We start from the raw sequence: 25,786 nt of genomic DNA, 5'->3' as shown, positions 1-25,786 counted from the left end.
TATGCTTGTTGGAACTCTTATGACCTCCACACTGGGACATCCAAATCTCAGTGTTTCTCCAGATTTGGTAGACAGGCAGACAGCAATGGTCCTCTGACCTATAACCATCCCTGAATGGGAGCATTCAAGCTTTCACAACACCCAAGGAAAGTAAGTTGCAGCTATCAACCAACCCAACCTTCCGGTTGCCATCCATTTTAATTTCCCCCTTCCATTCTGTTGGCGACATGTCCATCCTTGGCCTCCTCCACTGTCAAGGCTGACACCAACGGAAACTGGACGAACGCCAAGTGATATTTCGCCTGGAAAACTTACAGTCCAATGGCCTCAATATTGACTTCACCAGCTTCAAAATCCCTCCCCTTCACCTCCCTGACCTGACCATACCTGTCCATCTTCCTATTCACCCATCCACTCCTTGCTTCCCACTGACCAATCACAATAATCCCTGAACTGCATCCACCTATAACCATACTACCAACCCTTCCCCGAGCCCCACCCTCCCATTTACTTCTGGGCTCCACTCCCCCTCCTCAGCCCTGACAAAGGGTTTCGGCACAAAACGTTGACTTTCCTGCTCCTCGGATGCTGTCTGATCTGCTGTGCTTTTCACATCTATTGACCCCGCAGCTATTTGCCATTCTACAGTTGCATGTTTTTACTTTCTTTTGTACACAGGTGTCACTAGAACTGGGAGAAGGAATTCATAATCCAACCAAGAGGAAATATTTGACAGACTTTTGCACGTGGCTTTAGAATGGGATCAGAAATATGTTCAGGGAGCAAAATTTCAAGATTGGTCCATTTTCAGATAAAACATGACCAATTATCTCCCTTATACTTTTTAAAAATGCCTTACAGGACACAGGCATCACCGGCTAGGCCAACATTTACTGCCCACCCCTAATTGCCCAGAAGACAGTTAATGGTCAACCACATTACTGTGGGTCATATGTCGAGCAGCTCAGATAAGGACAACACATTGTCTGCCCTAAGGGGCATTAGTGAGCCAGATACGTTTTTCCTGATAATCAACAAAGGATTCACGGTCATCATTAGATTCTCAATTCCAAATTTTCTGCTGTGATGGGATTTGAACCCAGATCTCTGGATGACCAGCCCAGCAATAACAACATCGAGGCCACTATCTTCCCTTATTGATAATTGTATATGAAATGATCTCATTGGATGGCAGAGCAGACTTGATCAGCCAAATATCCTACTTCTGCTCCTATGTCTTATGGTCTAAGCGTTTATCACATAAAAATACTGAAGGATAATATTATTTAATGGATAGCATGCTTTCCATACATGTAGCTCACAGGGACATTATTTGCTCTGGTCTGAACCTGCTGGAATGTTGCTTGTGTAAATGGGAGCAATGTTCTCTCCTCTGTTACCATTCCTCCTACCCTCCCTTTCTCTCTCTCTCTCTACTACAAAACTCTAACAGCAAGAACATGGATACATATCATCCTCTGCCTTTCCTCTCTACCCCTACATTCATACTGGAACCAATGGATAACAGCTTTTTGCCCCACTGTCTGAACTCTGATGCCCTTAATTCTCTTTCGTCCTGAAGGCACCAATGCCATTGGCATTCGCTTATTTTCAACACTTTGTCCCAAGTGGCCTTCTATTATGTAAGAGACAATTAGAGACAATTATTGAGACAACCAGCATTTCTGAAAACAATTCTCTCTTTCTTTTGAGATTTAACGTGAGAGGGGATAGATTTAAAAGGGGCATTTTTTTCACGCAGAGGGTGGTACCAGAGAAAATGGTGGAGGCTGGTACAATTATAACATTTAAAAGGCATCTGGATGGGTACATGAATAGGAAGGGTTTAGGAGGATATGGGCCAAATGCTGACAAATGGGACTAGATTTATTCAGGCGATCTGGTCAGCATGGATGAGTTGAAGCGAAGGTTCTGTTTCCCTTCTCTATATATTGTATATATACTTTCTAGAGCCCTCAGGTTGTAGTGTAACTACCCCGGACCAGGAGGCCCAGGTTCAAGTCTTACATGCACCAGGTGTGTGTAATAAAATCCATGCACGTATTGATTTGAAAATAACTTGACACCTGGGGAAATTTAATTTGAGGGCCCTCTTGTGGCACAGTGGTCATGTGCACATCTGCACTAGGTGTACTGAATTCAAGTCCCACCCATTCCAGAGGTGTGTAATAACATCTCTGAACAGGATGGTTTAAAAAAAAAGGTTAAATTAAAAACAAGTACGTTTTCTGGTAGACAGAACTGCACAGATGAAGAAACAGGAACCATGGCCATTGACCCTCAGTCCATAGCAGCTTGGGCCCAGAACAAGTTAGGTAAAAACAATGACTGCAGATGCTGGAAACCAGATTCTGGATTAGTGGTGGTGGAAGAGCACAGCTGTTCAGGCAGCATCCGAGGAGCAGTAAAATCGACGTTTCGGGCAAAAGCTCTTCACTAGGAATACTGTAGGGGCTTTTGCCCGAAACATCGATTTTACTGCTCCTCGGATGCTGCCTGAACTGCTGTGCTCTTCCAGCACCACTAATCCAGAACCCAAAACAAGTTAAATTGATGCAGACTGTGGATTGCCCCAGTGCACCCTCTGAGCTGAATGGCTCACTTAAATGTCACAGTAAACAGAATTCAAACTGAAGCCCTCAAGAACAAGTTTCAACCTTGTACAACATCAGCTCTAATTTTGGGGTCTTTTGTTCCTTGCAGAATATAAAGCATTCTCAAAGTTAACGTGGTAACATTACTACTTCAGAGGTGAGAGAACTTTGATAAGGAAGGTTTCTGATAAAAGATACTTGGCAAAAGTAATTACTTCATTTCTCTTTTTACGAAATATGGTGTAAGAAAAAGTGTTGACAGAGGATTCAATTTCTGCTATATTTTGGGCCAAATAATAACTGACATCTTCTCCAAAGAGAAGATAAAAAAACACAAAAGCATGTAATATTTTAATAAAAGACTTTGAAAATCTGCATGGAAGCAGAGTTTGCAGCTTGTTGGGGGATCTTTTAGCACTGACAGGAATTCAGTGAAGAACACTCACTTGTTAACATTTGGAAATGGGGACATCTCTGGGCACTGCTCATTTTGACCCTCTCCTGAAATTAATGTAACAGAGCCAGGTTGATTAGTGTCTTATTAGCTTAACAAATGACTTCTGAAGAGGAGTCACATTGGACCCAAAGTGTTATCTCTGTTTCTCTTCCCTCCTACAGTCTCTGCATTAATGTGTTCATGAATTTAAACTATGGGAACCATGTCAATCATAAAGGTGTGTTCTTCTTTAGTTTGAATTTCTGGTTGTTTCCTTCATTTACCCTGATGTACCTGTATCTCTTGCAGGCAGAGCTCTAGCATGGCAACGCAGTTGGAGGCCAGTTGGCCAGTCATGTCCATGCCAGCTCTCTGGACAAGCAACTTGTCTACTTCCTCTCCCCACTAGCCTATCGCTCTGTAAATACTCTCTCTTCAAATAATGATCCAATTCTCTTTGAAACTGCATCCACAGCATTCTCAGGCAGCGCACATTACAGCTGAGTCTGCAAGTTTTGCCTCGTGTTGCTATTGATTCTGTGCTCAAACTTAAGCCCATAAACTCTGCCAATGGAACAGTCTCTAGTTATTCAGTCGAGACAGTAGCTGGGGTAGAGGGGAAGGATTTAGTGCCAAACTTCTTAATACCATCTAGTGACTAGCTACACAATGGTATGTTGGCAGGTATCCAGACCTCTAGTGTTTGACCATGCTCTGTTTGCTGGGAAGTTGACAAATGCTCAGATGTTGGGAACCCCCTGCTTCTGATCAATGGGAAATGTGTGAGCTGGGCTTCCCATGTTATTGCTGATTACTGGGTGAAGTCAGCTTAATGGGAATGGGCAAAGTAAAAAATAGTCTCACAACACCAGGTTATAGTCCAACAGGTTTATCTGGAAGTTCAACTTTGTATGTCCAAACAAACGTTTTGGACTATAAACTGGTGTTGTGTGATTTTTAAACTTTGTCCACCCCAGTCCAACACCGGCTCCTCCACATAATGGGAATGCATCCAAGGATCTGGGGTGAAACTTACGTGGATAAATTGCAGAAGCTGAGATTATTCACCTTGGAGAAGGTTGGAAGGAGATTTGTTTGGTGGTCAAAATCATGAGGGGTCAAGGCAGTAGATAGGGAGAAACTATTCCTACAGGTGCAAAAGGAGCAAGAAGACACAGGCTTAAAGGCCTTACAAAAGAATCCAAAGGGTCACAAGGCAAATTCTCCCCCAGCTGACACAGGGCCCTGACATCACTTGAGCGCGAAGGAGCATGTGATTTAAATTTCCATTTCTATTACATGAGTATTGTCAGGATCAGGGTGCATTCTGACAGTAAAGAGATTCAATTGTAACAAGAAACTGGACAGGCACCTGAACGGGGAACAACAAAAGTACATGAGCTGCAAGGCGATGGTTGGCGGGAGTGGAACCAGCTAAGGGTCTCTTGCAGAGATAGCCAGCATGAACTCAAAGAGGCTGAATAGCCTCCATCAGTCCTGCAGCCACTTGGTGGTCTGTCATGTAAAAGACTCATTAATCATCTTTTCTTCTCTCCTGCAATGACTCCTGGACTCCACTTCTGAATTCTGACCTCACTGCCTGGGGAGTGAACACAGAAGCGGGCTTGCAGGCTGTCAGTCAGTGTCAATGCCTCATTCAGAAAATAAAAACTTCTACTGTCTTACAGGATTCCTTGCCTCCTCTCCTGACGATGCTGACTCAGTCTGGGCTGACTTTCGACAGGCAATATTTATCGATTATCTCAAACTAAAGTGTTGGCCCTCTACACCTGGGCCCCACCAGTGAGAGCAGCACAGAATTTAAACATAGGATGGAGGAAATGCCAGGCACACACTACACAGTGGGGAGAGGAGGAGGGGTGTGTGTGCGTGCGTGTGTGTGCGTGCGTGTGTATGTGTATGTGAGAGAGAGAGAGAGAGAAAATGTGTGTGTGAGTGTGTGTGTGTGAGGGTGTGTATGTGTGAGGGTGTGTGTGTGTGAGAGAGAGAGAGAGCGAGAGAGTGATAGTGATAGAGTGTGAGAGAGAGAGCAAGCGAGAGAGACAGGGTCGCGATTAGCATCTATTTCCCACCCCTGCCAATGACACTGACCCTTATTTCTAGCACTTACACTGCACAAGGTTGTGACAGAATGCTATACGTTGGTGCAGTCAGTTTATTATTAAATGATTTAGATAAGGTAAAAGCTGAATGGAATGGTGTTAGCATGAAGCAGGCTACGACCAAGTTTTCACACATTTAAAAAAGAACACATTGATTGGAAGGAAAGTCTGAATACAGCTGATAAAAAAAAATTTGGAATAATTTAGCAGGCAGGAGAAAACAAATTCAGGCCCCACAGTTTTTATCCCGGTTCCCATCAACCTTGTGGAAAACAGCTTTTGGGGAGGTGAGCAAATGTTACGAGAACCACTTTGATCTCACTGCCTTTTAAACAGGTCTGAATATGAATGATAGGTGACCCAACTTTGCTGACTCCTTTCTAAATGTGCTGATAAAGACATCACCTTGAGTTGGTTCAGTGTCGCATTTTGTTGGGGAATGAGTTACTATATTAAAGTCACTACACAAATGCAACTTTAACCTGTTGATCTTCTACTTTAGTTTGAGATCTGAATGGAAGGGGGAAGAGAGGAGAGACATGATGCTGTAACCCATTTGGCTGTGGGTAAATCAAATGCTTCTTTTTCAACTTCGGAGGAACTCGAACCTGAGGAAAGTCCCCTCGACTGTCTGCACCAGAGCTTTATACTTGAGACATGTATTGTAAGTAATAACTTGGTAAGCAGTGTCAATTACTGTATTGAAATAAATTGCAATGTAATTTAATCTGCAGTGTACTTATACATATTTATAAAATATTCTTTTGAAAAAAAATGATAGGACAAATGACCTCTTGTTGTTTGCAACTATGTAAAAATGAATTGATTAATTCCGTCCATGTGCAACGTGATAACACTGTTGTTATTAGCAGCTTGAACCAGATGCCTTAACAACCATTAAAAAGCAGAGAAAAAGAACAGACTTCATAGCTCATATTGGAATATACAGGGAGAAGAGGGTGGGGGAGAAAAACAAGTACAGAAAAACGTAACCACCACAAAAGATTAAACAACACATGGATGAGAAAGAAGTTAATTTAGCTTTTGATGCCAATTCCCTGTTAAGCGGAGGTTTGGTCCAAAAAAAACACAGCAAAAACAAATTAAAACATGTTTAACCTTTGGTCTCTTAGTAGGACATTGCTGATTTCAACATCTGCTTTGCGATTAAGTTAAGTACCACAGCCACCACTGAGCAATTAGAGAGGTCAATCTTATTTTTAATGAGTGCAACAAGTTGTTAGTTGATGAATTTAATGCGCTACATTCTTTAAGACCTGTGGTTAAACAGTGTTTGAAGACATATGCAGATTGTTATAAAGCTGTAATTTCCAGGAAGTTACCTTCTCCCAACACATTCCACCCTGGTTAAAGCTGCAGTATATTTTCTTGCAAGCCCCATTATATTGTGAGCAGTAGGTTTCCTTTTGAAAAGGCTAATAAATTCAGTTACTAATTTGAGCCTGCATTGCACTAAATCACTTCCAAGTTCCTCCCAAGATATTTTCCCCCTGGGGTGATGGCAGTAATGACAGCAAATGCTGGCAGGCTATTTGACTGCAAAGGCATCGCCATGGAGGCTAATCACATCCTCACCCTGCTATCCACACGCACACAACTTTTAGCAAATGAACTGGAATTGCATGAGAAAGAATGAAGTGGTCTTTTCAGACAGCCTTTCTGCTTTCAGAATCCAGCTCTGTGTGGGTGTCTGAGATGCTTGGCTCTGCAGGGTCTCTGACTGACTTCTGGTAACCAAGTGGTTTTGAGGGTGTATTTAAGTTCCTTAATAGCAAAGTCCAAATGTGGGCACAGTGGTCAAGCCTCACTCAATCCCAAATTGCTCACGTCTCCGAGAAGGCTCTCTGTTGTCAAATGCAGAGTTGTGTTGCCTGGTCAATTTGTTCTACCCTCTGAACCCTGATTTGCTATAGCACTCCTCTGACTGAGTGCAACTGGCTCAATGCAGATGAGGGATCACCCCTTAGAATCTTGCTACACAGAAGGAGGCCATTTGATCCATTATATTTATGCGCCAGGTCTTTGGAAACATTATCCATTTAGTTGGGTACAGTGAGTGATCCTGTCTCTGAGCAAGGAAAGCCTGGCGTCAAGTCCTGCCTCCTCCAAACTGTCTGAACAATTTGACTGAAAACTTTTACACACCCTGTCCCCTCATTGCTCTTCCCCTCTTAGCACTTGCAGGTTTGCCTTGGGAGAGATCTTTACGTGCAGTTCCACACTGGGAAGCAGGTCAACCGAGCTTCTCTGGCAACCCTCTACCTTTGGGGAACTAAATTGTTGTTTATTTTCCCCCAGAAGAAAAGGTTTCACCTCTTCACACAATGGTGAGCACATGTTGTGTGCGATCCACCTGGTGGTAATTCAGGAGGAGCTTTGAGAATATTAGGAAGAACTTGTGAAATGCAGCCAATGACCTCTTTGCATTGTTGTAGCATTTTCAGCTGTCAAGATACACACACACATACACACCAATACTTGGAAAAAGCTACAACAGTTGGGAGCGAGAGATGACCTCCTTGCAACGTTATATACTGCAGCTTCACCACATTCTACAATATCCACAAAGAAACAAGTAAAGGGCAGACGATACAGTACCTCCATGGTCTGAGACTGGTGCATGGCTTTGATTGCATTCTGTGCCATTGCCCTTGTGGAAAACGTGACAAATGCACAGCCTGTGGGGACAAGGGGGACAGGGGAGCAGGAGAGACAAAAAAAAACAACAAGACAAGAGGATTGGACGCTTGTTAAACCAACACAACTCTACGAGAACGGCCACAAGACGACACTGTTCTCAGTAGTACATAAAAATACAACAGCTTTTTAACATTTCATTTTCACGTGGCATTTTTCTTTTAGCCAAGAGCAGTCAGAGCAAGCCATGCCTTCCCTCCCCTTGCTGTCGGCCCCGAAAGCACCTTGGTTAATGCACTCACGAGAGAAAGGAAAATAGGTCAACACACCATTTTACATACACAGCTGTCGCACTGGAAAAATGACATAGAACTCACTGTGCTGTACAATCTCAGTGCACATGGATCCCAGCTACTGCTGCTGTCTGCCGTGGTTTAAATGGACACGATTGTTGCTTCCATCGAGACTCTCAAACCACACTTCTACACGGAGTGGGCTGAGAGGGTCCAGGTGAGGAGGAACGGGCTAACTGTACATTTTGTTTCGTGGGTGAATCTAAAATAACACGTATTGCTTCCCTGATTTAAGTAAATTTCATAAACTCAGTTCCTGTTTCCTTCTTTTCGTTTCAATTAGTATGTTTGCACAGTCACGTTTCTGATGGTGCGCTGTCTCAGGGCTGTAAGAGGTAAGGAACTGGTGGCATAGCCAAGATGCTTAAGGTGAGGTTGGTAATAGAATGGAGCCAAAGTGATGTTTTCCTTCCAAAATTATACTTTGTCTGACCAGAGGCGTCTATGACACAGGGGAATGACAGACCTCTAAGGTTACAGGGCGCTGAGCTCACCTTTGACATCACATTGGAATTCAGAAAAAGCTTTGGTGAAACGAGTGGTCCCATATAATTGTACCAAATACCAACCTTTGCATTATCATATTCTTCTCAGATTTGTACCATTTACAAAATCACATGGTTAGAAATGATCATTTTCATCAATGACCCATTTTGGAAGACACCGTGAGGCAGATCTATATTGTATTTCGACTGTTCAGTTAGTTTTAAATTTCATTTTGATTCACCTCCCTAAATTGGACAGCTGTCATCCAATCCACCCTAAACAATGAGGAAAGAATCAAAACCCTTTGTGAAACTCCCCGGTTTATCAACCTACAGTGATCCCTGTCTGGCACCACACTGATTTCAAACATTTCATTGTCATTCTCAAATCCTCAGTCTCGTTGTTTTAACTTCCTTTAGCACCATCAAACCAGCACCACCCCGATAACTGTGCTCCTCCAATCCTTGCCTCCTTCATGTTCCTTGAATTTCCTCGCTCTATTCTCACATGGGAAGTTAGATGTGGAATTCCCTCCCTAAACCTCACCACCTCTCCGTCCCTCTCTGTCTATCTTCATGTTCTTCCCTAAACCTGCGTATTTGACTCCAATCTTTGTCAGTCTGTTGTGAGTTCTCCTTCTATGGCCCCCGGTATCATGTTTTGTTGCTGAGAAGCACCTTGGAATGTTTTATGATTCTGAAGCTACAATGTTGTAATATTACTGCCCGTTGGCTTTTACTTTGACCAAGTTAGCGTAAGCCAGAGTTTTATGTGTGGCTCTGTGTGTTTCTCGACTGGGGCTGGTGGTTGGTTGGATGGGCAAGAGATCGAAAAATGTGGCACTGGAAAAGCACAGCAGGTAAGGCAGCATTTGAGAAGCAAGAGAGTCGACCCTTCTGGCATAAGCCCTTCATCAGGATGAAGGGCTTGTTCCTGATGAAGGGTTTATGCCCGAAACATCAACTCTCCTGCTCCTCTGATGCTGCCTGACCTGCTGTGCTTTTTTACCGTCATAATTCTCGACTCTGATCTCCAGCATGTGTGGTCCTCCCTTTCTCTGGGTGGGCAAGAGATGACCTGCATGGGCTTTAGTTTCTTTTAAAATCTAGGCTGCAAGCCCTCAAAACTAGATGAGCGCAGGCCAGTCAGCAACTGAAAGAGAAAGGACAGGTTAACATTCAGATACAAATATTTGTCAACAAACTCTCAACTGGTATATAAAAAAAACAACTTCTCATCTTTCAGTTGCAAACTGTCCTGCTGCACAACGCTAGCCTTTATTTCAGATTGGTTAACTTTTTGGGCTTGTATTTCCCATAATCACAATCCAGTCTCGGTGGCATAAGGGACTTCGGATGAGCTTCCCATCTCGACGGTCACGCATTCATCTGGAGCTTATAGTTGATGTTGGGTGTGAGGGCTGAAAATTCATAACAACCCTGTTTCATTTGTGCTTCACTGCGTCTGGAATTGGAAATGGTCACATTTCACGCAGTGGAAGCAGAGGGAATGTTGCCTCTTTCGGGGAAGAGAAATCTAGAGGTGGTCAATGCAAGACAGTGGCAAAAGTGAGGACTGCAGACACTGGAAACCAGAGTCTAGATTAGAGTGGTGCTGGAAAAGAACAGCAGATCAGGCAGCATTCCTGATGAAGGGCTTTGACCTGAAATGTCGATTTTTCTGCTCCTCAGATGCTGCCTGACCTGCTGTGCTTTTCCAGCACCACTCTAAACTAATACAAGACAGTGACCAAGAATTCTGGACTGCAACAGGGAATTCCGAAGTAACTTCTTTACCCAAAAAGTGGTGAGCACATGGAACAGTCTACCACAGGGAGTGGCTGAAGTGAATAGTACTGTATGGAGACACTTAATGGGAAGTCAGGCAGGCTTATTGGGGGGGGGGGCAGGTGTGGAAGAAGGGGGAAGAGAGAGACAGAGAGAGAGAGAGAGTTGAGTTAGATAAGGAAATCTGGGTGGAGGTTTCAGGGAAGCCCCAACTGGTCAAGCTGAATGACCTTTCGCTGAACTATATTTTCATGTAAATCTAATGTATGTAGAAAAGCTCATGTTTGTTCTTTAATAAACTGTAACAATTCTGAATCACAAAACTAAAGTTAATTTGTCCCATATTTCAAAGGGTCTTCATCTCTGGTTGCCAGAGGAAAGGAAATTTTGCAAATAACTGGAAAGTATATGTCTACTCGTACGGCAATACATATTTTAAAAGCCATAATCTCCCCTTTAGTGGCTGTAACAATACTTGAGATTTAAAGAATCAGAGATTGGGAGAGAGAGAGAAAAAGGGGGAAAAGAGGGAGAAGGCTGGAGAAGAGTTGAAACGACGGTGATGAGAGAGGCAGTGATGATGTAAATTTGGAGCCTATTTCCAGTCGGCTTCTTTTGATTTGAAGCAATCACGAAATGTTGTGACTTGGACATAATTGGTTGGCATTGATAGACAGACTGCTGGATACACAGAAAGCCCTTCTTTCATTTGGGAAATGGGTGCAGGGCGCATAGGCTGAACAATTCAACATGAAGCTGCTGCTTATAGTTAAAGCTTTGGAAGAGACAAGACAGTGATTCTCACGTACGGATATGGAACCCATCCCATCCCCCTCTTTGAGCGATCCACCAGAAGTTAGCGTCAGACACAAGAAGCCATTCAGTGTCTTTAAGATAGAGATAGATAGGTTCTTGATTAGTAAAGAGATCAAGGGTTATGGGAGCAGTCAGGAGACTGGAGTTGAGAAACATATCAGTGTCAAGATTAGAGTGGTGTTGGAAAAACACAGCAGGTCAGGCAGCATCCGATGAGCAGGAAAATCGACGTTTCGGGCAAAAGCCCTTCATCAGGATGAGACGTTGCCTGAAACGTTGAATTTCCTGTTCCTCGGATGCTGCCTGACCTGCTGTGCTTTTCCAGCACCACTCTAATCTTGACTCTAATCTCCAGCATCTGCAGTACCCACTCCCGCCTTGAGAAACATATCAGTTATGATCGAACGACAGAGCTGACTTAATGGGCCAAATAGCCTAATTCTGCTCCTATATTTGAAGGTCTTCCAGTTTTAACAAGGAAAATAAATTGAAATTTTTCATGTTTATTTTTATTTCAGTGTCAAAAACAATCTCCATTTTTGAAGAAACACCTAGTCCTTGTATATGCATGGGAGGACAGACTGACAGCACAACTTGCATCCCGTTTTTCAGAGTATATTTCAGACAAGGAGTCGTCGGGAATTGAAGATGCTTTAAAGTTGATCCTATCCAGCTTGCTTGTTCAAGCTACCTGCTGGCTTAAATCATATTTTAATATATTTTTTTTCCCCTCTACACATGACCAAGTTTAAATTTACCAGCAAATTAATCTCACTTTGTATCAATTAAAAAAAGATACTACTGGACTCATTTAATTGTGTGTGGAAAAAAAAATTACAATTCTAGAAGCTTCCTAGTACCTGTGGCGAAATGTCTGTAAAGTTACAACTTGTCAGTCTTATCTTTTTCTTGAGCTGCCTACGTTTCTCTAGACAACTGATAAATCGGTCTTGCCATGACTGGAAGGGTACACAGATAGGGCTAATATCAAGCCTGCCTTGTTAAATATTCAATGTTGGTTATCTTCTGGTTGACAAGTGAAGGCTAATGGAAACAGCCTTCTTCACTTAATTTTTTTTAAATTTGCAATCTTGCATCATTTTCTGCATTTCCTCCAACTCAATAATAATATCTATGTTCGCAGTATGGCTTCAGAAAGTAATTTCCGTCTGACATGATCAGAGGCAAGCACTTACCTCACTGTCAAAGAGCACACTTTCTCAAACATCTATTACCTCTGCATCTACACCAGCAGAACTCCATCCTTTACTCGAATGTTAAATTACCTCCATGTTTGTGGGTGGGAAGCAAAAAAAAAGACAACATTGCACCGTGCAGACCCATAAAACTTACAGGAAAAGGGTAGACTTCCTACAGAATGGGTTTTGCTTTAAAAGGGTTGCTGTTACTTGATAATGCACAGCTGTAACCTGCTAAGGTCCACTTAACCAGAAGAGGTAACCGGTCTGTCGCTCTTAATCTGGTATTAATTATTGATTAAAGAGGCTCAGCGTTCTCAAGGTAATGACATAGCATTTCTGACAGAACAATGCTTATTCTAAACCTCAGTCAATGCTATTATTTTTCCTTTGGTTTAATCCTCAATTATTTTACTCGCACCATTGACCCTTTAGAAGCCAGGAGTTGACTGCACTGACAGTTTCAGAGCTCGAGTGGATGAGATGGAGAGAAAGGGAACCAAAAACAGAAAATGCTGCAAGTATACATTTTAGAGAGTGAGTCCCTGCAGCATTTGTGATGGACTGAAACATTCCTTTCCTCTCACAGTCCCCGATTCCCTTTCTACCGACCCTGGCAGGAGTCATGGGTCGGTGAGACATTTATTCCTGCTTACTCATCAAAGTTTACCCTTTGATCCCAAAACCCATAACAACATGAGTCATCAATAATATCAAGTCCAACCTCAGCCCCAACCAGCCTCCTCAGATCTCTTCCTCTTCTCCCATTTAACTGGGTCAAGTGCAAGTTGTTGTCAAGCTGTGATAATCTAAGATTGACATTCCTACTACTGATATGCCCTACATCAGACAAAATGAGGGCATGGGTGGGCACAATTTACACCCCTTAGGGGTTAGTTTGCAAAGTGGTTAGGCAAGGAAACAGAGAGCCTCCCAAAGAATCGTGCTCGACCCTCCTGGACATCTAGCTATATTCTGCCTTCTACTTTCATGAGAAGATTCTGAAGTTAGTGGGATGGGTGAGTAAGGATTACCCATGTATTGCTACATGCAAAGAATAGACACCTCCTAACTGGGCGGCACGGTAGCACAGTGGTTAGCACTGCTGCCTCACAGCGCCAGAGACCCGGGTTCAATTCCCGCCTCAGGCGACTGACTGTGTGGAGTTTGCACGTTCTCCCCGTGTCTGCGTGGGTTTCCTCCGGGTGCTCCGGTTTCCTCCCACAGTCCAAAGATGTGCAGGGTCAGGTGAATTGGCCATACTAAAATTGCCTGTAGTGTTAGGTAAGGGGTAAATGTAGGGGTATGGGTGGGTTTCACTTCGGCGTGTCGCTGTGGATTTGTTGGGCCGAAGGGCCTGTTTCCACACTGTAATCTAATCTAATCTAAAATATCTGTTTAATTTTCATACTCATGACAATCTCTTGACCCTTGCTTGCTCTAATTGGGCTGTACGTGTGTTCTGACAAACAGAGGGCAAGGAAATATTTTCAAGCTCCATGTTGCTGCTTTTGGAGGAGTCTCACTTCACCTGAGAGTATCTGCTGCTCTCTCTCATTCTATTTCATAAAAGTTCATTAACTGGGGCAGCAAAGAGGTGAGACAATGATAAAAAGGATGAAGACTTCGTGAAAAAAAACTAAACAGCAAACCATTTCTCTCTTAGTTACAAGCATGTGATGCAACAGTGTAAATCTCATTCAATCCCAAACACATGGGCTCAATCCTCCTGATACTACGTTGACTGAATCCTCTCTGCAAATTATAAAGTAGATTCCTAGCTGCCTTTTGCGTAGTCAGTGCCACTTCAGGAATGTTATTTTCTCTGTGTGATCTCAAAAGCAGTAGCATCCTTCCCATGATTAGGTGACTATAACTATTCCTGTTTCTTTTGTTGTGTGTGTTTGTTGTAAGCTTGTGTCCTTTTTTTATTAGGGGGATGGCACGGTATGGAAGACAGAGAAAGCAATTACAAATGGACCCATTTTCTTAACAGTCATAGCTTTCCTCAAATTCACAGGAGTATTTGCAAATTGATCTCATTCTTAGCCTAAGTCTCAAACACCCTTTATGAGTCTGATAATTGCTACTATAAATCTCAGATGGTGACAAGATTGGAGGTTACTAACCATGTCACATTTGTGGAACTGGAATAGGACTAAAATCACTTGGTAATGTGTGTAACTCAAAATTTATTATGTTCTGGTTGACTTTTGAAGTGGCTCTTCTGGAATTGCCATGACAAATGTCAAGGTTTAATGATAATAAAACTGAGAAGCATGTCATAAGACAGTATAAGCACCTCGTGTCTTGAATATATCACCTGAGGAGATTAGAGATTTAACACTATGCCAGAAGTAACATTTTGAATGGAAGATCCACCACCTTACTTCATTGACTGTGACCTACAGCTCCAATTAGCACTTGGAGCTAAAGGGAAAAAAAAGACAGGATGGAGCGTACACTTGCCTCGACTCAACCCATCAGGTCCCCGTAGAATTCTGCATTCCTCTATCTGTCCAAACGTTGAGAACATCACTCGGATGTCATTCTCGTTGCACTTTTTTGAAACCATCCCTATGAACAACTTTCGGTCTTCCACAGCTGGAAGGGAGAACAGAAGAAAAGGCAGGCGAGGCATTAGTGGCAACATTTGATCATTATTCTCAGCCAGTAACATTTCAATGTGATGGGAGGTGAGAAAGTACAAGGTAACGATGATACCACGCACAACCCTGGAAGTCAGCATCTTCTTTTATCCCCTAGTTCCGAGGAACCACCACTGGACTCGAAACATTAATTCTGATTTCTCTCCACAGATGTTGTCAGACCGGTCCCAGCTTTCCCAGCAATTTCTGTTTGTGAGCTACTGCCCGAGTTAGCTTGAATAACAAATTAAATCATGAAAAGTGGGTGTTGTTATCACCATTGCCCCCCCCCCCCTCAAATAAAACCCTCATGGATGCCCATCTTCAAATACAGCCCCAACTCTAACAAAAAGGATGAGATTAATGCTCTTCTGTTCAATAGACTGTATTAACTTTATAATACAAGAAAGATTTTGTGAATTGCTATATTTTCAAGCATATAGGGCTGATTTAAACTTTTGGGACATGATTTAGTGTAACCACCTCAGAAAATGCACCTGGGTTGGTGACCACATAAATTAGAATTCTCCCTGCAGTTTGAAACGGAGAACTAGAATCAGATGTACCAGTATTACAATTGAGTGAAAGTAACTACAAAGATATGGGGGAGGAGCTGGTTGGAGTTGATTGGAAGGTGGTCCTAGCAGGGAAGACATAGGAGGAACAATGACGGGAGTTTCTGGGTGTCATGGGGGGGGCACAGCAGAAATTCATCACAAGGAAGAAGAAACATTCTAAGGGGAGGATGAGATACCATGGCTGACCAGCGAAGTCAGGAACAGCATCAAAGCAAAAGAAAAAGCATACAACATGTTGAAGATTCGTCGAAAGCCAGAGGATTGGGAAACTTTTAAAAAAACCGGAGGAAAACTAAAAAATAAATGTGGGGAGAATATGAAATATGACAGTAAGCTAGCTAGCAATATAAACAAAGCTTGCAAGAGATTTTTGACGATATCTAAAAGGTAAAAGGGAGTCCTGGACAGAGTGGACACGGAGGTGTTTCCACTAGAAGGAGGGAAAAGGACCCAAGGGCACAGCCTCAGAATGAAGGGACAACCCTTTAGAAGTGAGATGAGTAGGGCTTTTCTCAGCCAGAGGGTTATGACCTGTGGAACTTATTGCCACAGAGGCCACATCATTGATTGTATTTAAGACAGAGATAGATAGGTTCTTGACTGGTATGGGGATCAAGGGCTATGGGGAGAAGGCAGGAAAGTGAGACTGAGAAACATATCAGCCATGATCGAATGGCGGAGCAGACTTGATGGGCTGAATGGCCGAATTCTGTTCCTATATCTTATTGTCTTATGACGCATTTTACAATTCGAACACTCAAAGTGGAAATCCAGTTTATTGCAAATTAGATTACTTCAAGGCGCATGCTGTGAGCTATGAAGGCAAGAGATTTTCTTGAGAAAATCATAACAATAGACTCTGTGTACTTGAATTCCTCAATTCTGTTGCTACACAACATCCAAGAGACTTTCCCTGGAGTCAGAATAAAAAGCATGCAGTTACAAGCCTTCCTTGGAAATTTAGGATCAAGCTTCTCATCCCCATATATCTGTGTCACTGTTTCAAACAGACACCTTCTCACGGCTCAACAGACAGCAGCTATTTGGCTTAACCCAATGTAGACAATAATATTCACATTTAAAAACAGGCTTCCAGTCACTGTTAGTGCAGTCAACGACAGAATTAGAATGAGACAACAATTGTCAAGCTCAAGCCCACTGTGGAGATGCCAGTATTGGACTGGGGTGGACAAGGTCAGACGTCACACGACACCAGTTTGTATCCCAACAGGCTTATTTGAAATCACAAGCTTTTGAACCATTGCCCTTCATCATCTGAAGTGGACTTCAACTGACAAAGGAGCAGAGCTCTGAAAGCTTGTGATTTCAAATAAACCTGTTGGGCTACAAACTGGTGTTGTGTGTCCTCCAACTTTCTATTTTCAGAACAGATGGAGTGATTGGCTAATCAATGCTTTTTAAACAGCAAAAGCTTTGTTTTTGTGAACTTTAAGAAAATCTCAAATTGATTTGGAAGGGTTGGATATTTGCTGTTTTTGTAACCTTAAGTTTAGTTAAAAATAACATTCTCTGGTGGCTGTGGTAAATGGCATCATTAAATTATCAGGTTTTAACTGTTTTACCTGTCTAGTTGGACTGAGATGCTCCACCCCAGCTTTTCATTCCTGGACAGGTATTACCCACTGCTGTTTACAGCATCAAGAAGCCTAATCTATTAGAGTTCTGGAAACATGGAGGCTGAACTTGATACTTCTCTGATGAGTTAACTTTTCTGGAATTCCTGAAGGTGAACACCTTCTGTGGTGCAACTCTGATAAACAAGCTCTGACTTAGAGTCCCTGTAGATCAGCACATAGCAACAGGAGGCGGCTATTCATCTCAAGTCTACCTGGCTATTCTCTAACACAACAAAATCAATCACTAGGTTGATTCCGGCATTGAGAGGGTTGCCTGATGAGGAACAACTGAGTAGACCAGGACTATACCCATTGGAATTTAGAAGAATGAGGGGGGGAAATCTTATAGAAACATATAAAATTGCGAAGGGAATAGAGAAGATAGAAGCAGGGAGGTTGTTTCCACTGGTGGGTAAATTTAGGACCGAGTTCACCCAAAGAGTTGTGAATCTGTGAAATTCCCTGCCCAGTGAAGCAGTTGAGGCTACCTTGTTGAATATTTTCGAGGCAAAGATAGATTTTTCAACAGTAAAGGAATTAAGGCTTATGCTGAGTGGGCAGGTAAGTGAATCTGAGTCCATGAAAAGATCAGCCATCATCTTTTTGAATGGCAGAGCAGGCTGAATGGAATTGATGGTCTACTCCTTTTTTTTTAAATGTTCTTATGTAACAAATGCTAACAACACCAACTGTAATGGTGGTAAACCACAGACACGCATATATGGTTAGAGTTTGATGACAGACACAGTGACCAACCTGAATGTCAGAACCTCTCTATTTCAAGAGAGATGCAAAGTATGAAAGTGGATTAAAATCTTCAGCTGATGCAAAAGCCTCTGGGATGAGACATGAATGTGGCTGGGCACTTTTGAAAAACACTTATTAGGAGTCAGAAATTTCAGCAGAGGTGGCTAAACACTTATTGGCAACAACACTCTGCATTTATATAGCATGGTTAACATAGTCAAACATGCCAAGGTGCTTCACAGTGATCAAATCAAGGTTAATACTGAGTCATACAAGTGTTATTATGGCAACTGACCAAAGGATTGACCAAACCAGATAGATATTTCAGAAACCTCTTGAAGGAGGAGACAGACAGCATAGGCACTTTATGTTACAAAGCAGAAGGCTTTTAAAATGTCTTGTTTTCATAAATCCCGATCACAGACAAGACAGAGAGCTTGCAGGAGGCATCAGAAAATGAGCTGCAGCACTGCAAAAGACCGAGGGCACTTCTCTCCTTTGTCCCTTGCTATAATTACTTGACTTAAACCTTGGATTGATTAGGCAGGTCACTCTGCTGGAATTCTCCCGACTTCCGAACCCAGAGATCTGGGGTTCAAGCCCCTCTTGTTCCAGAGGTGTGCAATAACATCTCTGGATTGGCTGATTAGAAAATAATTACAATGGAATTCTGCCAATGATTCATATTCATTGATAATGACAATTTTCATATCTATAATGAGGAAGTACTGAACTGGATGAGGTGTCATACTTCACACATGACATTTAAACTAAAGTTGCTTTTGCTTCTTCAGGGGTTTGTTAATAGGAAACAATTCAACTAGTAATCGATAAAGATGTTATTAAAAACATTTCAAAACAACCACAATTAAGGCCTAGCCACTAGAACAGCCAAGGTGGGATGATCCTGAAAATATGAGCAGGCAATAGGCCATTTGGCCCATTGAGCCTGCTCCATCATTCAACGTGGTCATGGCTGATTATCCAACGCAGTTCCCTGTTCACGCTTTCTCCCCATACCCACTGATCCCTTTATCCCTACATCTAATTTTCATTTATGTCACACTTTGTGAACGAGATGACTCAAGTTCACAGAATTGAGGAACAAATAAACCTCACACTGAGTGGAAAAGATGAATTGTGAATTTGGTTGGAGGAGCATCAATCAAATTGACCAAAGAGTGCTTTGTGGAAAACTGTTTTGTGATCTTGGGCGAGCTGCTCCAATTATTCTGTTAATTCAAGAGCTGAATAAAGGTCAGCAATGCTGGGAACTTTCAGCAACAGAGAGATATTTAATTGTCATACAGCATGGCTCCAAGTTCTGAAGTTAACTTTCCACTTTTTCCTGCATTTGAGGGCTACCTTTCGGCTATTGCCAATTGCCAACATACATTTTTGGACTGGAATACAAGTATACAAGTATTTTCCCACCTATTTTAGATCAAAATCTGCTTCTGTTTTCAAATTTCCAAGTGTTTATTTAGGAAGCATTACATTCATGGAAAAGTCAATTATTTCATGCTTCTTATTTGTTGACCGCATCAATCTTTCTGAATGTAATTAATGCACACAAAACCATCATAGCACAAGCTCAAAATAAAGTCTATTTAGTTAATGATAATCAAAGTGAAAGGGGAAAGAGTTGAACTGAGAATTGGAGAAGTTAAGGTTTCAGGTTTCTATGTAAAATGAAAGATATTGCTGCACCCTTCAATCTATAAATGAGCTAAATCCTTTCTGTCCAAGTGATCTGACAGCAAGAGCCCATTCCCTCATGTGAAGGCTAGCTTTAAAGTTGTTCAAAACATAGTGCCACAGGCTTCAAAATTATACTTGTGTACAGTAATAATGTTGCATTTATGTAGTGCCCTCGAGATTGAAACATCTCAAAGGACTTCTTACACTCCATGCAATGAATTACTATTTGAAAAGAATCCTAGGCAAATGACTAACATCAGAGCATCGCAAAATTATATTCTTGGGACGTATACATTACCTTAAATGCAAGGTGCAGTGCTAAGTGTAACAGACATGGGGACAATCAACAGGATTAGAAGTTTCCATTGGAAGGTAAACGGTTAATGAAGAATTGATTTTGGTCCCGTATTTCACTATGTTGAAGCAACAAAGTTACTGCTTCCAACTTTCAATCAGTATTGGTTAGGATTTTAGTCTGTGCCTCCTTTAGTCCTCCCTTTCTCCTAGATACCTCAGGTTTTCAATTTCAAAACTGCTGCCAAGTCATATGCAGGGCTCCAGGCTGATATTTCACCTCCTTATTTTATCATTTTGATAAATATATGACCCAATATCATCACTTTAGTTATGTCGTCCAGTTTAACTTTAGTGGAGATTGAGCTGGTGACCCTTCTGTTCTACGTAGCTCAGTCTCATACCAGGCAGTGCACATGCCAATTGAGTCAAGACAATGAGCCAGGCCAACCATAATGTTTTAGGCAAAGGTTTAAACTTCTCCATCAGCTGTGCTGTCTCTGCATTGTTTGTAATTGGTGGAAATATGAGAATGCTATCCACCTCTTCCATTGTTTCCATTCCCCAAAACCCTTTGATACAAAGGCTGGTCTGACTCCAACAAGTAATCAGTCATTGTAGAAACAGCTCCGAAAGTGTCTCATTTAATTAACCAGCTTCCTGCTTGTTAATGTCAGCATATGGCATTTAATTACAGTTTGAAAATTCATAAGCATACTCATTATGAATTTTTATGACAACTTAATTTATAATTACTATTACTCAAAACTGTTTTTTTTTGGGTGTCATTTGTTTTAGAAACAGCATTGTTATTTATCAAACATCTCAAAATGTATTGTTTTGAAGGCCACAATGTTTGTTCTGAAACCGGTTCAAGATAAATGAGAACATCCCTTATCACAAAAGTCAAGATTATGCTCTCACACAGTTCCACTTGCAATTTTGAGGCTCAGTGAGAGACAACTTCTGAACACGATCGTCAACTGTGAAATGAAAGATTCATCAGTTCTGTACAAAGAGGACTGGGTCAAGCCAACATAATTATATTCCGGAAGAATCAATTAGAATCCATGAAAACCCTACAGTCTTTCCTCATATCACATTGTGTCACCTTTGTAGGTGTTCCATATGCACTGGGTCAAAAGTTCAGTCTTCTGAAGGAAATCTCTTTGGTGACAAATTTCGTACCGTCACTTGAGACATGAAACTTTACCAAATGCACAGGGTCCTGTTAAGAGTGACTGAAGTTTTTGCACTCATCGCTATACACCTTTCGGAGTGAGCTTGGCCATTGATGCCATATTAGGATTGGTTTTATGCTCTGGGTCCATATGGCGAAGGCTTGGGATGTGACCGATCATGCTTGCCCCAACTAGAGCCTACAATAGCTAGCCAGATGCCATAAAAGTGCTAGAAGGCCAAATGTGGATACAGGTAAGTCATGTGCATCCACAAGCTCAATGTTAGGGCTAAGGATGGGTGCCATCTTAGACATTTTATGAATTGTACTACAGCTTGGCTAATTAATGAGGCACAATGATAACATCGAGAGCTGTACAAGAAGATGTGGTGCTTCCACCTGCATTTCTGCATCAAGAGGACACCTTAACACATGAGGAAATAAATGTTTGGACCTTTTTGGGAACAAGACAAGGGCATTAGACTGCAGGAAGCTCTCTGAGCTTCATATATCAGCTCTATTGTCTCCTTCAATAACTAGTTTCTTCAAAGATGCAGATAATTGTCCTGAATCCATTTGTACCATATGTTCAGGGGGCCTTCTCTCAAATCTATTTTAAACTGGTATTCCCAAAACGAGAAAGCAGAATGTGTGGTTAGTTTGTACCAACTCATCCCATGTTTATGGTATATAGAGATCACATTTCATTCATGGACTGCCCTTGTGCCAAGCCTGAATCCTGCCTCTGAATTATTGACTGTAGAGTACAGCATTACAGATAGCCTCAGCACTTCTCATCTAGGCTAAAGGAAAAACAAATTGTGCAAGGGTATTGTTCTTGATCAAAACGCAATATCCATAAGACCATAAGAAATAGAAACAGGAGTTAGCCCCTCAGCCTCTCAAGCCTGCTCGACCATTCAATATGAGACAGGCAGGAGGCTGGAAGAACAGTGTCATGGGGAAAAACATCAGTCTTGGAGTCAAAATCGGGGTTCAGTGATAGAGTTTATTGTACAAGGAAATATCAGAACTCGAGGGAGAGAAAGACACCAACAGCACAGTGGTCAGCTGCGAGTCTTCTCTTGACCCGGAGCACATGTCAAGGTACTTTTATACATTTTGTGATACAATAAGTCAGTGATGAAATTATTGAGGAGAAAGTGAGGTCTGCAGATGCTGGAGATCAGAGCTGAAAATGTGTTGCTGGAAAAGCACAGCAGGTCAGGCAACATCCAGGGAACAGGAGAATCGACGTTTCGAGCATAAGCCCTTCTTCAGGAATGGCCCTTCTTCAGGAAGCCATTCCTGAAGAAGGGCTTATGCCCGAAACGTCGATTCTCCTGTTCCCTGGATGCTGCCTGACCTGCTGCGCTTTTCCAGCAACACATTTTCAGCAGTGATGAAATTATTGCCTTTGTAACATGGTTTGTTTCTGGCAATCACTGCAGAATCGTTGGTAGTTTCGATACAGTCTTGGTCAGTTCCAGCACAGCCTTTGTTAATTTCTGCATGGTCATTGTCAGTTTCAGTGCAGACATTGTCAGTTTTATTGTCTCCATGGAAATCCATTGCTATAATAATGGGCGCTAATTGCTCTTTTTGAGAAGGACGATTGCTGCAGCCCTGGCTATTAGCACTTTACATTGAGTCTGTATCAAGCTGTTAGCATTTCTACAAGGGGTGTTGGCTGGACCCAGGCACTTCGGTGGGCAGCATACACTACTCATGTGTATTCTCTCCCCCACCTGCCTTAAACTAATCAACTAGGTTGTGAGGGCATTGTGCTGGTATTCTGGTGGCCCCAGGCAGTGTCTGTATCTGCTCTGCTGTTTCTCTCCATATTGTAATCCTGCGGCCATCATGTGTGTCAAATTGGCCAACTAATGGCTCAGCAGCCATCTTGTGTGTCCGTGTGCCTAGCATCACCTTGTCCCATGCCAATGCCCTCTTCAACAGCAAGCCAGGCAGCATCAGGATGTGGAGAAGTCGACATTTCTGGTGTAACCCTTCTTCAGTCCTGCGTATTTTTCCAGCCTCGTGCCTGTCGACTTTGGATTTCAGCATCTGCAGTTTCTTTTGTCTCTGATCATTCAATAGGATTGTGGCTGATCTGACATTCCCCAAATCCACCCATCCTGCCTTTTCTCCGTAACCTGTGATTCTCTGACTGATAAAGTACCTATCTCAACCTTAAATATGCCCAGGAACTCTGCCTCCACAGCTCTTTGTGGCAAGGAGTTCCAAAAGCTCTCAACCCTCAGGAGGTAAAAATAATCTTCCCCATCTCAGTCTGAAATTGCCATCCCTTTATTCTGAGACTATGCCTTCTGGTCCTAGACTCTCCCACGAGGGGCAGCATCCTCTCAGTACTTACCGTCTATCGTCCCTTAAGAATCGGAAATGTTTCAATGAGACCTCATGTTGATTTGTGATGTGCGCATGCAGGTATCAAGTGTGTTTGTCTGCATCCCCTGCACTACCAAAAGTCCATAACCACTCATTAGTGATGAGCATAGGAAGAGGAGGTGTCTGTTTTGTCCTTTGAGCCTACTCCATTATTAAGTGACATCACGAGTGATCTGTGTCTGAAGTAATCCCATATCTCTTAACCTCTCTAAGGAAAAGTGCATCAATCTCACTTTTAAAATTAACGAGCGACCTAGCATCAACCTCCATTTGCAAAAACGAATAGCAAACCTCTACTTCCTTTTGAGTTTAGAGGTATTTCCTAAGTTCATTTCTAAGATTTCTGATTAAAGATCACTGGATTCTAAACATTAACTCTGTTTTTCTTTTCACTGATGCTGCCAGACCTGAGCCTTTTCAGCATTTTCTATTTGTCACTCCTGAGAGGACTGTTTCTAATTTTTAAGACAATGACTTATCGCCCCAGACTCTTGAACCAGCAGAAACAAACAAACAGTCTTATTTCTATACCAGCTCCCTTTAATAGCACGGAAATTTCAATCACAGCTTAATTACCTAAATTTCAGGGAATACAATCTTAACTAGTGAAGTACTATTATTTTGCCAAAACCAAAACAGAGAGCACTCGAGTAGAAACAGTGCAGTATTACTTGCATTCAGACCAACAGGGAATACAGCAGCATCAAACTGAGGGTTACAGGGTATTTATGTACATGTACAAAAAGTGAGAAATAGGGTTAGAGAGATGCAGGCACAAATAGCCATATATTTTTAATAACTACCTGGTTTTTAATAGTTAAGCAGAACCGAGAATTAAATATTCTTGGATACAAGGTGTTATGGAAAGATAGGAAAGGATAGAAAGGAAAAGGGGTGGCAACATTTAACATACAAGATTCTGAAAGGGGCTGGACAAGGTGAACACCAAGAGGTTGTTTCTCTGGCCGGGGGATCTGAAACACAGGGCCACGGATGTGGGAGAGGGAGCTGACCATTTAGGGCTGAGGTGAGGTGACATTCCTTCACTCAAAAAAATCGTAAACCTGTGGAATTCTCTACCCCAGAGGGTTGTGAATGCTCCAAGGTTTAATATGATTAGGACCGAGATGTACAGATTTGTGAACTCTCATGAGAGTCAAATGATGTTGAAAATTATTGGGCAGGTGGGGCAGGTTCTAGTGACTGCTATAGCTTATTCCTGCAGGGGGAGCTCTTGTTATGCAGTGGTCATGTCCCTACCTTGTAGCCAGGAGATCCAGGTTCAAGTCACACTTGCTCCAGAGGTGTGCAAAAACATCTCTGAACAGGTTTACTGGTAAATATCTAGAATGTTCTTCCTCCTATTTCTTCTATATTAATGTAAAACCCATGGAACAGCATTTCCCTACAGTCAGTATCCTCAGGAGGAAAAGGGACAACAAAACATGAAAAAAAATCCAAGAACATCACACCCCCTCCATTAATCAAGGGAAAGGCTTCACTTACCATTTGTTTTTTCACTATCAGCAGGTTTCATCTGAATAGGATGATGCATCTGAAATGAAAGAGAATACCTCAAATCATTCTCTGAAATGCCAAAAGAAAAATAACTGTTCCAAACAGACTCAATTTTGAATATTCCCTGCTGAAGGCTGCTGCAGAATTTTCTCTCCATTACTTAAAATCACAATACCATGAAATGCCAGTGGTACAAATAAAACTGAATACCTTTTTTTATTTTACATGCAATTCCCCATCATCATAAAGTACTTATGTGCACATATCCTCACTTATCTGCAAGGATTTATGCAGGATTACTCCCAGGCAGCAGCTTCGCTCCTGGTTTGTTTCATTCATCGGTTGCCTCCAATCTCGAAGACACCTTGAGCAATAGTGTGAAAACAGGAATCAGAAACTCACTTTGAGTCTTTCCTAGTTTTAAATCCATTGACTTCAACTCCCAGTGCACAACATATTCAATTGGATTTCTCTGTCCTTACTGATTTCTCAGTAGCCTCGTTAATGCTATCTTTGCCATTTCTGTCAAACTTTGCTCCTCTGACTTGGCCTTTCTATTCATTCCCTTTCCATGCACCCAGACCATTGGCATCACATCTTC

General features: G+C 42.1%; 1 protein-coding gene across 21 annotated transcripts in view; it reads right to left on the bottom strand.

Moving 5' to 3' along the window:
* celf2 (cugbp, Elav-like family member 2) overlaps positions 1 to 25,786 on the bottom strand; it is a 1,014,614-nt gene that overhangs the window by 67,713 nt on the left and 921,115 nt on the right. For all 21 annotated transcript variants that reach the window (XM_043714096.2, XM_043714095.2, XM_087999366.1 and 18 more), the window contains 3 exons: positions 25,174 to 25,222; positions 14,943 to 15,077; positions 7,794 to 7,873 (listed from right to left, as the gene is read on the bottom strand). In XM_043714096.2, coding sequence (XP_043570031.1) covers positions 7,794 to 7,873; positions 14,943 to 15,077; positions 25,174 to 25,222 — 264 coding nt within the window. The remainder of the gene's footprint in view (positions 1 to 7,793; positions 7,874 to 14,942; positions 15,078 to 25,173; positions 25,223 to 25,786) is intronic.

This window comes from Chiloscyllium plagiosum, unplaced genomic scaffold, assembly GCF_037043375.1.
Source record: "Chiloscyllium plagiosum isolate Xiang-an unplaced genomic scaffold, Cpla_swu_hap1 HiC_scaffold_23, whole genome shotgun sequence".
In the NCBI taxonomy this organism is placed as follows: domain Eukaryota; kingdom Metazoa; phylum Chordata; class Chondrichthyes; order Orectolobiformes; family Hemiscylliidae; genus Chiloscyllium; species Chiloscyllium plagiosum.
The sequence above is the reverse complement of the archived record's forward strand: the minus strand, read 5'-3'. Positions and strand labels throughout refer to the sequence as shown.